We start from the raw sequence: 16994 nt of genomic DNA, 5'->3' as shown, positions 1-16994 counted from the left end.
GAAAGCAAACAGCCATTTGCCTCATTAGTAAACACTTATTACTTCTATACAGAAACCCTCTGCAAGACCATAAGTTACAGCTATACAGGAAAAATACCTATGTACATTTATGACAGGAAAGAAAAGCACTGACTCTGGTAAGGCCACAGACCTGCACCTTCTTCACCCAAGTGCAGCAGAGCTGCAACAGCAAAATAGGTCCTGTGGCCCAATGTAAACAGTGCTGAGGAATCTGTTTAAGGTAAGTTTTGTAGCAAAGAGGATAAACCAGTATTTTGGGAGATACTGAAGCATGTTTTGGGGATGTGCAGTCTCTGCTGTGGAGAGGGGAGCTTTGTGAGTGGCCAGCCAGGGAAGAGAGAGGCCCCACTCTTCAGATGAATTAATCTGTACAACAGATGAGGCTTTCTCTATGATCCAGGTCCAAAGGGTCCAGCTTTCTCTGCCACCTCCAGAGCAAGCTTCAAGTTCTGATCAAACAACTCGCACCTGAAACAAGTCAAAAAAGTAAAAGGGATGACTTGTACCTAGAGAAGTGAGTTAACAAAGCTAACAAAGGATCTCCACATCCTTTGGATCTGCATCCTGCAAAGAGAGATTCAGGAAGTTATGACATAACAACATGACTGCTGTCGAGGTCTGATTTGGTCCTTAGTTAAGATTCAGCCTTTCTGTATAGGCCTGAATATAGGGTAGGAGAGCAGGGTTTGTGCTAAGGAAGGGCACCTCCCACTTCCCCAGCAGAGCCAGCACTGAAAAGAACTCAGGTCTGTGTCCGCTCTGCAGAAGTGTGCTGTGGCTTCCTTCCCCTTCCCTCAGCCACTTTTGCTACTTACGGACTGCCTGCATTTCCTACTGCATAGGCAGAAAGCAATGAGGGGCTGCAGCCAGGTTACTAAAAGTGGGCTTTTCCTTACCTTATTGGCATCTCCAGGGAGTAGAAAGGATTCTTCAGGGCGAAGTCTGAGTAAATCTCATAGATTTTGCGGAGAAGAGCGTCTATCCCTGTCTGCCGTGGGTCAGCAAGAACCATGAATTTGATCCCTGGAGCCATAATGCCAGGAGCATGAGGAAGGCCGAGCCCAGGGGCCGCCCTGACAAAGCAGCGCGGTGCCGGGTGCCTGGGGCCGCATGGTACCTGTCAGTGTCTGGAAGCAGTGCAGCTTGAAGGTGTCGGTCTCCAGCATCTCGATCCCGGAGCTCCCAACTTCGGGTGACAGCTGTGACCCGATGGCGAACAGCCTGTGGGGACAGGCCCCTCAGCGCCCCGAGCCACCTCCGCCCGAGCCACCCCCGGCCCGCCCTGACTCACGAGTGGAACATGGAGGCCAGCATAAGCTTCTCGTTGGAGGAGAGCCGGTGGCGGCCAAAGCGGATGGACACGGGGTAGTTGGCGGGGTTTCCCAGGAACTCCAGCACGTCCTTCCCGTCCGCCGTGAAGCGACCGTTGACCTCGGCGCCGTTGATGGCAAGCACGGCGTGACCCACTGCGGGACAGCGGGGCGGCATCCGTCAGTTCGGCAGCACTCAGCCAGCAAGCTCGGCCCGGCCCGGCCCGGCCCGGCCCACCCACCGCGGATGCCGTCCCGCTGCCCGAAGGCGACCACGACGCGCTCGTCGTGCAGGCGCAGGACAAGATCGAGCGGAAAGCTGAATGTCTTCTCGGTGTCGGCGCGGGGCGCGTAGTGGTCCAGCTGGTAAATGAGGCCGCCAGCCTTGTTCACCACGTAGACGCTGAAAATCGCCATAGCGCAATGGCCCGACAGCAGCAGCGGCACCTCCGCCCGCCCCGGGCCCGCCTCCGGGCTCGCCCCGGATGTGACGTCCCGGCCCGCGGGCCCGCCCCCGGATGTGACGTCCCTGCCTGTGGGGCCCGCCCCCGCCCCACGCCTGGCTCTTCCTTTCTCGCCGACATCTTGCGGAGCAGCAGCGGCGGCCGCATCATGGTGAGCGGGGCCGGGCCGGGGGTGGGCGGCGAGCCGGGCCGGGCCCCCCGAGAGGCGCTGGCGGCGCCGTGAGCGCTGCGGGAACCCCTTCGAGGTGCCCGGGACCGCGCCCTAGCGACTCGCCGCTCACCCCCCATCCTCTCACCCTCTCGCAGCCGCCCAAAGACGACAAGAAGAAGAAGGATGCGGGCAAGTCCGCCAAGAAGGACAAGGACCCGGTCAACAAGTCCGGCGGCAAAGCTAAGAAGAAGGTGGGAAGCGGCGGGACCGAGAGCTCGGGGCGCGGCGGGATCCCGCGCCTGGCGCGTGTGCGGCGTGGCCGGGCCCCGGGCGGGCGTCCTGGTGTTAGAGGGGCCAGCTCTTCATCTGCCAGCAAGTTGTGCACAATAGCGTTAAACCTGAGTAACAGGTTTAAGGCTAAAGCCTTTTTATTTTTACATGCTGCAGATATTATCTGCAGCACGTTAATTTACAAAGGCGATTTTGTGCATTTCACTAATCCTTTAGTTTGGGATATGATACGGAGACATTTGATAGTGCAGTACTTGGAGCATCGTTTAGTTCCATCTTTTTTTCTTGCTTACTGGATGGCTTAGAGATTTTTTTTCTCTCTTTTCAAGTAGAAGTGGTCCAAGGGGAAAGTGAGAGACAAGTTGAACAACCTTGTCCTGTTTGACAAGGCCACTTATGACAAACTGTGCAAAGAAGTGCCCAACTACAAGCTCATCACACCTGCAGTAGTCTCAGAAAGGCTGAAGATTCGAGGCTCCCTGGCTCGGGCTGCCCTCCAGGAGCTGCTCAGCAAAGGTGAGCACTCAGAAATAGAAAAAACCAGAAAGCTGCTTGAATTGGGTGTTTGGTTTTCCTTGCTTGCCCAGCAGCTTTCCTGCAGCATCAGAAGTGCTCCAAAGTATGGAGCAGCAGTTCTGCTACATAGAGGTATTGCTGTACTGAGAAAAATGTTGCCATTTTGAGTTAATTGCGGCCATATAGGAACAAAAGACTTGTATAAGCTGCTACCCACCTTATTTCCTCTTGTAAGTTGCCCTGCCTCTCTAGGAGGGACCTCAGCATCCCTGGCATCTGTCAATACATGCACACTAACATAAGTTATTTTGTCATAGGGTTGATCAAACTGGTGTCCAAGCACCGAGCCCAAGTGATCTATACCCGAAACACGAAAGGTGGAGATGCGCCTGCTGCAGGGGAGGACGTGTAGGGAGGTGAGGCTGGTGCTGAGGAGCTGACTTGTGCCGTCAGGAGCTGATGGACAGCTGTGCAGTGGGCACCTTGCACATGGCTGTGGTGGGCTGTTCTTCCAGACACCTGAGAGTATTTTGCTCACATCCTAAGCAATTTCCTGGAGGAACGTTAATGGAAGTTCTCCAGAATTCAAGAGCGATTTCTGATTTTGTCCCTGTGCTCGTTAGATGATGAAAGCTTCATTTATTTCCCAGGCTGCAGGGCAAACGGGCACTTGTCCTCTCTGCTCTCACAGGGCACCTTGGCCAAAGTGTTCCTGCTGGAATAAAACTGTCAAACTGTTTGCTTTGTGCTAGCTTGCTTTCACCTGGTTTTCTGATTGAGAACTTCTTGCTTTGCAGGTTCTCCAGTGACTTCATCAACAACTCTTCATATGTAGATGCACACAATAAAATTACTGATAAGAATTTTTCTTGCTTTTTCAAGAATGTGTATGTTTCATTACTGATGCATTATTTATAGTGGATTCTGGTAGAGTTCATGCCTGTTGTCTGTTCCAGCCAGTTTTTGTCTTTATTAGTGTTACAGATGTGTTGCTGAAAGGGAAGAAACTTCTGCATAACCTACAGCAGCCAGTGATGTTAGACAATGTAAAGGATGAATGTTAGCATGAAGGAAAGCAATATAAATTTGAATGAAAATATCAGACAGCTGGTGTTAGTTGCCTGCAGGGTGGGGTTGGCATTTGCAATGAGTTTCAAATGGTCTACAAACACAGAGGCATTTAAAAAAAAAAAAAAGTTTATTTCTCTGAAAACTCTTTCTTTAGTGGGCATGGGCCACTGGCATCACTTGCTGTACAAAGTAGACTTTCTGATAGGGAAGATACAGCATCCACAGGAGCCTGTCCTTGCTGGCAGGACCTGACTTTGTGTGGCTTTAAATGTGATGCTCACATGGACACTACTGTGTGTCCTTGCAGGGCAGTCAGCAACAAAATTGCAGCTACAGTCAACCTTTCCACAGAACTGGGTATCTGTTGTTCCTCATCTAATCACCTTTTTTTCTTCTTTTCCCCTGATTCAGTTCTAAACTGATGCCTGAAAGAGAGCATAGAAGTCAGACTGGAGTAACCTTTAGACAAAGATAATGAACACTCTCCCTAAAAAAGTAAGCAAGTGCTGTGCATAGTGTTCTAGCATGGAAGCTCCCTCACTATTTGTTACTTCAAATATGAATGGTAGCTCCAGCTAGGTGACAAGAGTTCTGGCACATTAAAAGGCACCAGTGGAACAGTATGTGGGTCTGAAAGGTGAGCCAAGCAAAATGAGGCAGATGCCTTCATGTGTGCAGCCTTTACAGCCATGCACACACTTCCTTGCAAGCCATGTGCTCACTGCTCCAGGACGAGAATGATACTCTGCCTGGATTAAGCACTGTGTGGCATAACTCATGTGGCAGGATGTCCAGTTAGCTTGCTGCTACCTCAGAGCCTGCTCCATGAATAGCTTGCATGGACAGAAGCCACAGATTCTTCCCCCCTGGCAGGGCATCTGTGCTGCTCACCGGGACTGCCACCTCCTGCCATGATTCCATACACGCCCAAAGGAAGGGAGCCAGCTGTCACTTGTCTCACAGGTATGGTCAAAGTTGGCACCAACACGTTCCACTGGGAGCTTTTTCAGCTTTTGCTTCTCCTCTGAAAAAAAAAAAAAAAAAAAGGAATTGTAGAGTGGTTTGGGTTGGAAGGGAACTTAAGGATCACGTTGCTGCAACCCCCTGAACCATGGATGGGGACACCTTCCCCTTGACCAGGTTGCTCAAAAGCCCAAATACTTTTTTCAACAAAAGTTTTTCAAATTGCTTTTAGTTCTCTAGTATGGTAAAGCAAGGTTGACTAAAAGGTGTGTAAGCTGCTCACTGTGCTTGAGAAATTCCTCATAGGAAGGTCCAATTTGTTGTTGACTTCCATCTTCCTCCTCTATTAGCCACGGAGGTTTTGCTCCTAGAAATCACAAGGAATACTTAGCCACTGAAGTTATCCTAACCTGTAACTGGAGAAAAGTGTCCCCTCTTCCCCAAGCAAGTGACAATGTAAACTCTGGATGTTTTGAGGAAAAGGAGCTGACTTCCTCAGCTAAGGCCATGGCAGATCACACTCCAAATCATACACCCCCCAGAGCAGCAGCATCAACAGTTTCTACTATGCTGAAGTGTTTTCTTCTCTAGTATGTCAAATACTGCCAAAAAAGCGACCACCTCCTGGTCATGCTGCAACTGCTTCAAAACAGTTATCCTTGTGATTTGCAAGCCATGAGGCAGCAACCCTGAGAGTCATGATGCAGGTGCACTTACCCGTGTGGACATTTCCTTTCCCTTCTGTTTCCTGTTAACAGGAACATAAAATGCTTATGAGAATCTTAAGTTTAAGAGAATCTCTGAACAGAAGAGCATTGTCTTCATTCCCTTCCAGAATAAAGTTCTATTAGAAAAAGGCAGAGGAAAGCTCTTCTGTGCTTTAAAAGAGAATTTGGTTTTTTCCCGCAGCATATTGAGGAATGTTTGCTTAATGAAAGTTAAACCTGGATAACTGGAACTGGGCTAACTGCTCACCCAAATCCACAAAACTGTTTCTTTTTGAGACGGAGACCACCCCTTTTTCTGCTTTGTGACGTGCTGTAGGTGACTTGCAGTTAAATCACATTCACTAGCCAGTCACCCCTACCTGGTGGCCAATGAAGGTCAGAACCTTGCCTGATTCCATCCAGGCTAAATCAGGTCCTGTCTGCATTCTGCTTGGGCCAGGCTCTTCTGCAGCACAAGGGCTGTCCCTGCAATAAGAGGCCTGCACTTACTGTAGTGTACACAAAAGTTTGCAAAAGATTTGCAATATCGTGGTAATGACAGTGCCAAACTCCCCATGTGTCTGAGCAGGGATGCATCAGCCACCGCTAAGGAAAGTGGTGCTCACCGTTCAGGTCCTGCGGGGAGCCTGTAGACAGAAGGTCCTGCACAAAGTTCTGACTCTGGTTGAAGCTGAGTGTGATTCAGGAAAAAGGAACAATATTTCTGGTACTGAGCACAGCCCCCACCCAGCCGCCCCCAGCCCCTCCCGAGCGCACCCGGGTGCCGGTGCTGGGGCTGCGCAGTGTAGTGCCCGCTCCCCGCCAGGGTGCAGCCAGGCCAGGATACAGCTCACCGACCTGGAGCGCCGCTTGCACCGTCTCTCGCTGCCGGCGCTCGGCCTCCCGGATGTCAGCCGCCATCTGCGGGGATACAGCGGTGAGGCGGGGCCACCGCAGGCCAGGCCGCTGCCGCTGCGGGGGTGACCGAGGGTACCTGGAGGATGCGCTCCTCCTCCCGCTGCTGGTGCTCGGCCAGCGCCCGCTCCAGAGCCTGCGCGAAGTGCTCGTACTCCTCGGCCGGCACCAGGCACCGCTCCCGCAGCGCCGCCTCCGCCCGGTTCTCCCGCCAGAACCGCGCCGTCTCCCGGTGGTGCTCGGGCCTGCGGGACACCGGGACACCGTGAGCACCGCCCGCACCCGGCCGAGTGCCACGAGAGCCCGGCCTACGGCAGTATCAGCCCGTCCCGTTCCTGCCCACGCACCCGGCCAAGTGCTGCATCAGCCCGGCTTGCAGCAGCGCCAGCCCGCCGCGCCGCCCGTCCCGCCGCACGCCGCGCCCGCAGCACGGGCACCACACGCGCCCATCGTGCTCCGTTGGGTCGTAGCGCCGCACGGCCGAGGCCCCATCGGCCGCGGCCGCGGCCGCCGCTGCCCGCGCCGCCGCCGTGGCCTCCTGCAGCTGAGCTACCACCTCCCGGAGCCGCTGGCGATGCCCTGCGCTGTAGCGGTGCCGGCGGCCCGTGAAGGCGCTCCGGCGGCACAGCCGGCAGTAGAGCACGGCCATGGCGGCTGGGCCGCGGCGCGCAGGCGCGGCGGCGAGAGCCGGCCCCTCGGGCCAGACCCGGCCCCTCGGCGATAGCCGGCCCCTCAGGGACAGCCGGCCCCTCGGGCCAGACCCGGCCCCTCAGGGACAGCCGGACCCTCGGGCCAGACCCGGCCCCTCAGGAGGAGCCTCCCGCTGCCGTCCGGGGCAGCCCTGGCCCCCAACGGGCGCGCTCGGGCTGGGCGAGTCCCTGCGCGGCCGAGTGTGGGACTGACAGCCGGCTGTGTCTCTGACATGGGGCTCACAGCCAGAGGACGGCCACGAAACTGGTTCAGGGGCTGGAGCGTGTGTCCTTACGAGGAGGGGCTGAGGGAGCTGGGATTGTTTAGCCTGGAGAAAAGGAGGCTCAGGGGTTATTTTATCACTCTCTACAACTGCCTGAAAGGACGCTCGAGCCACGTGAGGGTCGGTCTCTTCTCTCAGGCAATCACAGATAAGACAATTTTAAGGTGCAGCAAGGGAGGTTTAGGTTGGACATTAGGAAGAATTTCTTCAGAAAGAGGGTGATTAGATACTGGAATGGGCTGCCCAGGGAGGTGGTGGAGTCCATCCTTGCAGGTGTTTAAGACATAGTAGTCTTTGGTCTTGGGTTGGCCTTAATCTCAGAGGTCTTTTCCAACCTAAACCTCACACAGTGGTGTATGCATCAGCTGAGGCATGGTAGCCCACTAAGCCTACGATTATCTATGCTGACCTGCACATAGACACATAACTTTGGTACTTCAGAAGTAAACTCACTCAAGAGTGCTTGACTGAATGCAGTTATGTTAATAATCTCAGAACAATGTGAGTGTTTTGGGGGGTAGAAGAACTCCTGCAATAGTAAGTCCTTGCTTGTGGATGAAGTCTCTTGACTTACTTGTTTTTCAGGCAGGCATGGCTTTTGAAAGACATTTGAGGCAATGTGTGAGGCACCAGTGTGAATAAAAGATACAAGAATATTTGGATTATGGACTTGTCCACCGGAAGACACGGCTCTCTATGCTGCTTCCCAGGAACTTCCCTGAGGAGAGCAGCCTGGCAGTGCTGGAGGAGAATAACAAGAACCTGTGGCTTGGCCACCAGAGGACGTTTGAGCTGGCATTTTGCAGGGAGTGGCTGAATTCACCTTACCTGGAGCTTGTTTGAAATCAGTACCTCTAGAGTTCGGTGGAGGCTCTCCAGCAAAAGCTAATTACAGAGCAATAAAGGAGGTGAGAAGCAGGTAAAGAACTTTTAGTGCTCTAGCAGAAACAGGCTGTCGATTATTATTTTTCTTTCTCCCATATTTCCCTGGGTTTCTGGGTCCTCAGAGAAGGCTGTACTGGTGTTTGGAAGTGGTAAGTAGGGAAGGGGAGGGATCAGATGTAATGTAATATGATACAGTGCTCCACCAAGAGAAGCCCTGGACAGTTGTACTTCGACCATTCTCAAAACAAACAAATTTAAAAAAAAGTGTGAAAAGACTTTGCTAATATTTCCTGCCTCTGCTGCAGTGATGGAAAGCATTCCCCCTTTGGTGATGTTTACTTCTTACTGCTAGAGATTGGAGGTACTGTCATAATACACACAGGTGAAGAAGGAAATTAATCTTGTGACCTTCCTGATCTGTTCAACAAAGCTAGCAAGACTGGAAACACAAATGGTGGTTTCCAGTTTAAAGCCTAAAAATGTTTGAAATATATATGTTTGTAACCACAGACTTTTCCCTGAAGTACAGGAAAAGGCTAAAAGTTCTTAATTTCACCTTTGGCTATTCAGTTACTGAATCATAATCTCGTTGGTTTGTATGTTGTGTATTCTGCATGAAAGCATGTAACCCCTGAGTGCTGCCTTGCCACCTCTGCATTCCCAGGGAGAGAGATTTTGACCAGACTGATAGAGCAAATTTGTTAATAGATAGATAAAATCTGCTAATCTGCCAGTTCCTTACGGTTTATCCAGGAGAATGTACAGTAGGTGCCACACCAGGCCACTCCTGCTCTGGTGGTATTGCTTCAGTTCCTTGTGCTGTAGTAAGTAGCCAATGCAGTGTAATACAGAGCTCCCAGGATTTGCATGTTAGAAACAATCCTTTCTGTTAAAGAGAGACAGCAGAGAAAGTACAGGCAGGCCTGATGATACAGAACATGAGACAGAGAGGAGGCTGTGACTGGCGAGAGGTGCTTGCTCCATTTGCACAGGACCCAGCACTGTGTCATGGTGCCCAGTTATTCCTGCGAATGACTAACGTGTCTGATGGTACCACAGGTGGATGCTGCTGTCATTGTGGCTGTTCACAGCCTCCTCAGGATGTGAGAACACCACAGATGTACTTGATGAGCATTGCAGCCTGTTTTATTAGCTCTATTCTCTCTGAATGCGTACATTATTTTTCTCGTGGGGGAAAGGTGGCCTCTTACCCTCCACGTCTTCAAATTCTGTGAAGTTGCAGTGAAAGAGCTGAACTCATATCTACCCCTCCTCCCTGATTTTTAAAACCACTTCAAAGGTGAGCTAGCAGACGACTGAAGCGACCGGTTCCGCCAGGCTTGTTTCTGCTCACCTTTCCTGCCGCTCCCCTGTGGAACAAAGCACATCATTTCCCTTTGATTTCCCACTTTGAAAGCCATAGGGGACAGAGTCTGAAATGGCCCACAAGGTTTTTAGTGTCTCTTCTCTGGTACCTTCCTGAAGCGCTGCGTGGATCAGGACAGGACTCCAGGAAGGAGACCTGGCTTGTGGCTAAATTGGCCCATGGGATGCTCCACCCTCCTGGGTGTTACACCTGGCATCCCCAGGTTTGTGGGCAGGGTGAGGTGACACTGCAGTGACTGGGGGAAGGAGCCGAGGTGTCTGGGATTCGGTGGCTTTGACTAATGCATGCAGGGGTTCCAGAGTCCTGGCTGCCTGTTACCAGCAGTATGTGCCACCTTCTGGCACATCTACTGCCCCAGGGACAGAGGGGTCTGCCCTGTTGTCCATTTCTTTGCCAAAAAGAGATGGCACATGGCAAAGTGGTGCATACTTGCCACTCTCCTGCCAGGCAAGGAGGAGAAAAGCAGTGAGTTTGGATGCCTCAGCCAGCGTCCAAGGCACAGGCTGCTTGCCCTCTCTGAAAGGGACCATGTCACAAGTGTGAGGCTGGAGGAGAGGAGAAGAAAGCAGGGTTTGTTTTTGCAATGTGTGTTTCTTTACTTCCTTCTGTGCCATCAGGACTGGAGAAGTATGCAAAGCTTTAACACATGGGGCTGTAATTTGCAAGCAGGCAGCGATGCAGCCTGTCCCTGGCCTGGTGCAGACTGTGTAATACTGAATCTACAGCCCCATCTCAATGTCCCAGAGATCTCTTAACAAAATACAAACAGAGCTTGTCTCTGCTCAGCTTACATGCTGACAGGATCATGCCTTGCAGCAGTGCAGCTGCACAGTGCGTGCATGGTATTTAGTGCAGGTGCTGCAGGTCGTGGCTGTGATGCTCAGAATCAGTGGCATGCTGACTCAGTACAGGGAGCAGTAGGATAATAAAGCAGTAGGAACTGGTCATGTTGAAGGAAGTACCAGATGACAGCCTTGAGTAAAGGTTAATTAATCTGACCTCTGTTATTATGGTGAAGCTCTCCATGCTTTATAGTCACTTTTGTATGTATTGTGAAGCTGCAAAATCAGGAGGAAACTTCCTTTGCCTGCTGGTTTAGGGCCAGGCTGGGTGACTGTATAAGGCTGCTTTTGTGACAGTGTTGAAAATGCACATATATTTGTGTGTGTGATTTTGTGTGTTTTCGTGTATTTGCCTCTCAGACCCTGGGTGCAAGAATTGATGCTGGAATCATACTCAGCTGCTTACCGCAGGATGACCCACATGTTAGGGCTTAAACCTCTGTGTAAGACCACTCTCTGTGATTCAACCCTACTCATCCCACTAGTTGAGAGTCACTGAGATTAGGAGGATGATATCAGTGAAGGTTTAGTCTGATAAAAATCATTCTCTTAACACTGCTGCTTGAAACAGGGATATTGTATCTTTAAGGCACCCCCTTCTCATTCCCCTAATACCTCTAGGCCTCTGAATGATTCTAGAGGAGAGGATCAGTGCAGGAGTCTAAGGCATCTTTCCCTGCCCTGCTGCACTGCTCACTTGCTGCTCGAAGGCTGTGCTTTGCTGTTTCTATGGAAACCATTAGTTGCTAAGCAACTGGAGCATCATCTGTGGTGAGCCCTCGCATCTAATTATCCCATCACAGTGGCTGAGAGGGGCTGGGGGGGTTAACTCCTTTACCATGGCAGATCCATTGACAACACTTTAGTCACATTTAAAGGGACATTGTCTCCCTTCTGCCACACTTATGAGGAGGAATAAGCTTTTCTGCAAGCAGCAGACACACTGTCTGTGCTCATGGCATGACAGCATGCTTGGAGCTTCCATGCCCTTGCATGGAGCTCTTCTTTCTGTTCAAGTTATGCATGATGCACTTAGCTGTACATTTGGATCATGTAGTCTTTGCCTTGTGGACTGTATCTGGGCCATACTTCTAGTTGTTTGTGTAGGGTTTTTTTGTATATGTTCTGGTTGTCTTGATGCTGCCCTTACTGTCTTTGTCCCCAAAGTCTGATATCATGTCTGCTCTGTGAGGTATTGCTAATTCTTCAGAACTCAGCAATGGAGGATGTGGGCAGCTCTCTTTCTGTCTGTCTGCAAACATTGCATATCTTGGTATTCACTTCTGTATTCCCTTACTGTTTGCTTCTGGAAGAGACTGAGATTGTCATCAAGGACTACTGAAAGCCTGAAGGATGAAGTAACAACTACAGAAAATCTCATTTTCCAGATCTCTCTAAGTAGACAAAGCCACCAGCAGCCTGGTGAATTTTGCACATTCAGATAGTCAGTTGAAGAGCTGATTCTGATTTTGAGTTTGCAAACACAAGGTTAATATAGTGTAGGACTCAGTCTCCATGCTGTGATAGATTGCATCTATCTGGTTCCCAGATTTGTGAGGAGAGTGGTAGTGGTTTGAGTTACCTTCAAACAAATGCCTGAGTTTAGTGAAAACCTGGCTGCACCAGGTCCATGCTTGGGTGCTTTGTATCTGCTTCATGCCTGCTCCCATCAAGAGGGATAGGGACTGATTCCTCCTCAGTTTTCATTTTCTGCCAGAAAATGGATGCTGTGTGATTACTGAGGTGATTGCATTTCTAGTGGCTGAATAAATGAGAGTTGTAAGGTCTATTAAAAAATTTTCCTGTTTATTTACTGCTTAGATCTGTGAGCCAGCTGAGTTACTGCAATGCTCCCTAGCAGCATTTGTTGTGCTTCTTATGGACAGGGAGGATATAACTTTCAGTAGGAGGGTGGCCCATTCTTACTTCTGAAAACAAGAGAATCCCTAATATGTCCCCACACTGCCTTTTTTTTCTGTGTCCACCTTTGCATTGTAATGTCTTTCATTGCAGCCAAAGCCTTCAGGCACTACCCAGCCCTGGCAAAATGTCGTGCCAACATGTTAGCACTGCTTCCACCCCTCCCCATTGGCACAGGAGCAGAGTGGCTCTCCGAGGACTGAGTGACCCAGGGCTAGGTGGGATAGGGGAACTTGGTAAGAAGGAGCAGGTGCCCCCTGCCTTGCTCTCAGAGTAGACAGATGATGGTGATTATTATTAAGAGCTCTTGTAATGATCTCAGGGAGGGGCAAGTGGAGGAGAGAGATGTATTTTGTCATGAAAATGGGAAGTGTAATTAAAGTCCACATGTTAATTAAGAGCTGAAGGGGAGAAAAAGATGGATTTCTTCCTCAAGTTGCATTGGCAGTTGGGCACTCTGCATAATGCTAACCAACAAGGAAGAAAGGCTTTGGAGGAGAGGCATGAGAGAGAGTTTTGCACAGAGGCTCCCATGGCTTTGAATGGAGCACAGAGTGTCAAGGAAAAGCTTTGTTTTCCCCTGCCAAGGCTGGGAAAAGGATGAACAGTATCCACAACCTTTAGCATTTGTTTCTTTGGTGTAAATTGGTAGTGTTGAGAAGAGGTGGTTCAGGTCTGTGTGTTTCTCTCTGGCCTGCCCAGGCACCTCCTTGGACAAGAAGTGCATGTGAGAGACTTCCTGAGCTCCTGCTGCCCCATCTGCAGTTTGGCGTTCTAGCCAAGCACTAATCTAGTGCAGATTCTGGGAAAGCAAATGAGGATATCCCACAGCTCCATGCAGATCAGGGCAGCTGAAAACTACTCATCTGCCCCTCTGAAATCATGTGAGATGGCTCATTAGGTGCAGATCCCTGGTGGTTTCAGATGCTTTAATATGGAATTTTATGCTTTTCTCTTACCAGTCAGGAACTTAGGAAATTACAGCTCTGCTTCTCTGACAGGGCAGGTACAGCAGGAGGACCTCACAGGTTTGAGTCTTTGACTCTTTTGCCACATGGGAGAGATCTGCAGAAATGCCTTTGGAAGTATCTTCCTTCTTTGTAGCTTGGCACTAATGTATTTAACAGGGGGATGCTCTGCTCCTTCAGCTGTACCAGAACCCCATTACCACAGTCTGTGGAAAAAGGCTGACTCCCTTCCCCACAAGGGCTTGTGGGAAGCCCAAGCACTGTGTGGGAAGTGGGGTGGGAGTGAGTGGAGGGGCTATGGGTGTGATGCACTGCTTGCAAGAAGGTACTGCAGAATTTGAATGCATGTGTGAGGAAAGAAGGTAGAGGTCTGCGTGTGCATGATGTTATTTAAGAGAAGAGAATAATTCTGCTCCTTTGCAAAACTGAAAAAAAAGGTTGTCTGCATGCAGAACTTAAGGGAGCTGTTCAAAATGTAGTTTGCCATGTGCTGGGGACTCACAGGGATCAGAAGAAGCAAGTATGCAAGCACCTGACTCATACATGATGTCCTAGAGTCAGGAAGGAGTCATCTAAAAGCTGCTTGAGCCATGTGCTGTATCTTAATGAGGGAGGCAGCACTCACAAAAATGCTGCAGCACAGCTCCTGCTGCCTAGCTTTGCTACCAGTGTGGCTATTTCCCTGCAAAGACCAAAGGGTCTTGTGTTGTCAGATTGTGCCTGAGGACTTGTGCAGAACAGCTGGTGTGCATCCTGATGCCATCCAAAGCAAGGTGGAGCACTCCCTTTGCACCCATGGGTTTCTTGGTGGAGAGCAGCAGCACACCTCTATTTGAGCAGAGCTTGGCATCAGGCAGAATCAGGGCAAAATTTGAGAAAGTGCCAAGCATGATGAATTTGATTTTTAAAAATTGCTCATACCTCTCCTAGTGGATGAACATCTGGATGGGACAGCACATGTAAATACACAGTGCAATTGCACAGTAGCTGGGACAAAGAAGTTAAAGTGAGGCAAGGAAATTTGGAAGATAGAAAGTCACTACTAAAGTTGCAGTTTGGACAGAACACTGAGTTGAGCAGTGAGACTCCTGGAAAATGTTGAGGGATTTGTAATTGCTTGTTTGAGAATGGTGCTTGAAGTACTGCAGTTCCTTCCAGGTGGCTGGCTGGCTGGAATGTTTCCTGGCTATCGGATGGCCAGCAGTGTTTGTAGTTTGCTCCCTGATCTAGAAGTGAAACTGGGGGATGTCTCACTCTGTCTGCTGGGTTATGCTGCATCCTTGTTCTTCCTTTTCACTTTTGTGCCCTCTGTTTTGTTTTTCATTTCCTTTTGGCAACTTGGGGCTTAAAGCATTTCCAAGAAGAATTGACGTTAGAAGAGCAGCCGCTGAGGAAGCTTGCCAAATGCTCTACATTGGCTGACAGCTCTTCTGAAAACCAGATGGTTACTAATTAAAGGGAGTCAAGTGGAAAGGCTGCATTGGCCTTTCTATTTCTTTTTCCTTCCTTTGATTAACAGAGCTTGTGACCTTGAAGGAAGATCATATTCCTGTCTTTCCTGGGAAGTCCTCTCCTAGTGCTTGTAATCTGTGGCAATCAGTGCTATCTGCTGGGTGCAGGATCCTTCTGAGGAAGCAGGCTGACTGTGTGCTGCAAGCTCAAGCTGGCTGCCATGGGTGGTAGGACAGAATAGCAGTTGTAGAAAGAAAATACAAACTAGGAGGGGAAAGTTAAATATTGGGAAGAGCTCCTTCTCGGAGATCTTCTCTGGGACTTTCTTCTACTGACAATATAAGGCTTCAATTAAAAAAGACTGATGTCATCCTCAGGGAACTTCTTGTTCCTCAGCCTGCTGCACCTTTCACACAGAGGAGCTCTTTACATGGCCAGTCCTAGGCCATCTGTGTGCATGTGGGCTGCTCAGTGTGGCTTTTCTCCATGGTACAGGGAGCTGAATGGCTGGGAAAATGAAGGGCAAGCACATGCTTCTTTTATTTTCAAGAACATTTGGTTTCTAAAGCCAATCTTAACAGATGGACTGTCAAAGCTTAACAATTCAACCTTGTGTAGAAGAACTGGGTATGAAGAAAACTGCATTGGCAGTAACAAACTCCCACTCCAATTCATGTCCAAGAAAAGTGTAGCAGTTTTGTCTTGATTATATTCCACAGCAATAGTCCTCCACAAGTTCCCTTGCTGAAATCTTACTCCTCCCCTCTCTACTGTCCTTTTCTCCTTCAAATGCAACCTCTTGCTCAATTGAAGTAAATATGCTTTACTGGAAAACACCAGAGCGCAATTACTTAAGGAGAAAAGATGTGACAATTCATTAAAATATGTCATTGTAATTGTTTGTAACTTTCTGTGCATGCTCTTAATCTGTGAGGCCAAAGCACAAATTTTCTGAACAAAACAAGACAGCAAGAAGGTGACAGTTGAAAGCCTGGAGCAGCATCTCCTGCCTGCCTCAACCACACAGCAGTCACCACACCAGTTTTCCCATAGAAACAGGCAGGAAATCTCTCAGTGTGTTGGTTTAACACAGCCTGGGGAGTTTTTTTGGGGGGGAACCACAGAGGTGGCTTCTGTGAGAAGCTGCTAGAAGCTTCCACTGTGTCTGACAGAGCCAACCTCTGATGGCTCAGGAACAATATTTTCAACCTGAGAAAGGACTTCAGCATTTGGGGTGCTCTCTAGACCCATCTCTCCTGCACTGTTTAGGCTGCTTGCTGCAGACTGCCAGTACTTTCCAGCCTGGAAAGGGTTAATTCTCAAAAGCACCTCCTGGGGTTTTGTCACTTCTTTTCACCTCTATTTTATTTCCTCAAAGACAGAGATCAGCTGTCTGGATCAGGCTTGACCTCACAGCAAAGCCCATGGCCACACTCTGCAGCACAGATTGCCTGTCTGCAGAGGGACAAACAGATTTGCTGTACTGGACCCCTTTTGGAGGTGGGCATGAATATTTCATGACAGGGAGAGGATGCTTCAGCAGCATGATGCAAATGTGGATTTGTGTTGCACTGTAAAGGACAAAGGAGAACAGACCCCAGGTCAGCATTTCCAGCTTCCAGGAGGTCCACTGAGAAGAGAAGGCTCCCCAGGGTAAAGGGACCTCCTGGGCCCACCCACCTTTTTTTCTGCAAGGCTAGTGGCACAATGAGCCACAGGTGGTGCCAGCAGCTCCTGCACACACCTGCCATTCTTTACCTGGAAGCAATATCCCAGCAGGGGAAACTGCAGGTTGGCTTGACCTGGTGGGGGATAGCAGCGTGGTGCTATCAGTCCCCAGGACATCCCCAACAACTGAGACCCTGTCAGAAGGCTGCACCAGTTCCAAAATACCAGAACTAACGAAATGGTCATTCTTAACTGGAGCCCAGGTTCCCAAAGAGCCACAATATCCAACTGGAACTAGAAAAGACATCTAATGGGGGACTGGATTGCATTTGGTAGAAACTGTGTAATAGATGCTCTGTGGGCACTCAGTACAACTCCCTCCATTCCAAAGGAGAGTGAGGTTAGAGATTCTGTTTGGATTGTGCAATGTGTAGAGTGGGCCCTGTCTGAGAGTCTCTGAAAGTCTGGAGTACATGCAAAGAACAGAAAG

At 49.9% G+C, this 16994-nt stretch overlaps 3 protein-coding genes across 3 annotated transcripts; 1 reads left to right on the top strand and 2 right to left on the bottom strand.

The window, feature by feature from the left end:
• Window positions 1–15: 15 nt before the first annotated feature.
• On the bottom strand, window positions 16–1834 carry TRAPPC4 (trafficking protein particle complex subunit 4). The gene is made up of 5 exons (XM_056509894.1): window positions 1574–1834; window positions 1313–1487; window positions 1139–1242; window positions 918–1044; window positions 16–489 (listed from the first exon to the last, which is right to left on the bottom strand). The coding sequence occupies exons 1-5, from the start codon at window positions 1746–1748 to the stop codon at window positions 411–413; spliced, it is 660 nt and encodes a 219-aa protein (XP_056365869.1). The 5' UTR covers window positions 1749–1834; the 3' UTR covers window positions 16–410.
• On the top strand, window positions 1755–3616 carry RPS25 (ribosomal protein S25). The gene is made up of 5 exons (XM_056509895.1): window positions 1755–1946; window positions 2102–2197; window positions 2570–2753; window positions 3071–3169; window positions 3551–3616. The coding sequence occupies exons 1-4, from the start codon at window positions 1755–1757 to the stop codon at window positions 3163–3165; spliced, it is 567 nt and encodes a 188-aa protein (XP_056365870.1). The 3' UTR covers window positions 3166–3169; window positions 3551–3616.
• A 96-nt stretch (window positions 3617–3712) lies between these two features.
• On the bottom strand, window positions 3713–7082 carry CENATAC (centrosomal AT-AC splicing factor). The gene is made up of 9 exons (XM_056509893.1): window positions 6757–7082; window positions 6489–6654; window positions 6353–6415; window positions 6121–6185; window positions 5875–5980; window positions 5505–5535; window positions 5071–5154; window positions 4716–4848; window positions 3713–4249 (listed from the first exon to the last, which is right to left on the bottom strand). Exons 1-9 carry the CDS (start codon window positions 7056–7058, stop codon window positions 4204–4206), a joined length of 996 nt encoding a protein of 331 aa, XP_056365868.1. The 5' UTR covers window positions 7059–7082; the 3' UTR covers window positions 3713–4203.
• Between the last annotated feature and the right edge of the window lie 9912 nt (window positions 7083–16994).

Source organism: Oenanthe melanoleuca, chromosome 24, assembly GCF_029582105.1.
Source record: "Oenanthe melanoleuca isolate GR-GAL-2019-014 chromosome 24, OMel1.0, whole genome shotgun sequence".
Lineage (NCBI taxonomy): Eukaryota > Metazoa > Chordata > Aves > Passeriformes > Muscicapidae > Oenanthe > Oenanthe melanoleuca.
The sequence above is the reverse complement of the archived record's forward strand: the minus strand, read 5'-3'. Positions and strand labels throughout refer to the sequence as shown.

What these genes read in the sequence shown, in the direction of transcription:
- CENATAC (XM_056509893.1), bottom strand. Translation starts at nt 7,058, where the DNA reads ATGGCCGTGCTCTACTGCCGGCTGTGCCGCCGGAGCGCCTTCACGGGC. An exon ending in CTCCCCGCAGGACCTGAACG is followed by an intron (nt 5,981 to 6,120) that starts GTGAGCACCACT and finishes CTCTTATTGCAG; the next exon opens with GGACAGCCCTTGTGCTGCAG. An exon ending in GAAAGGAAATGTCCACACGG is followed by an intron (nt 5,155 to 5,504) that starts GTAAGTGCACCT and finishes TGTGATTTCTAG; the next exon opens with GAGCAAAACCTCCGTGGCTA.
- RPS25 (XM_056509895.1), top strand. Translation starts at nt 1,755, where the DNA reads ATGGCCCGACAGCAGCAGCGGCACCTCCGCCCGCCCCGGGCCCGCCTC. An exon ending in GCAGCGGCGGCCGCATCATG is followed by an intron (nt 1,947 to 2,101) that starts GTGAGCGGGGCC and finishes ACCCTCTCGCAG; the next exon opens with CCGCCCAAAGACGACAAGAA. An exon ending in CCAGGAGCTGCTCAGCAAAG is followed by an intron (nt 2,754 to 3,070) that starts GTGAGCACTCAG and finishes ATTTTGTCATAG; the next exon opens with GGTTGATCAAACTGGTGTCC.
- TRAPPC4 (XM_056509894.1), bottom strand. Translation starts at nt 1,748, where the DNA reads ATGGCGATTTTCAGCGTCTACGTGGTGAACAAGGCTGGCGGCCTCATT. An exon ending in CTGGCCTCCATGTTCCACTC is followed by an intron (nt 1,243 to 1,312) that starts GTGAGTCAGGGC and finishes CTGTCCCCACAG; the next exon opens with GCTGTTCGCCATCGGGTCAC. An exon ending in TCCCTGGAGATGCCAATAAG is followed by an intron (nt 490 to 917) that starts GTAAGGAAAAGC and finishes GACTTGTTTCAG; the next exon opens with GTGCGAGTTGTTTGATCAGA.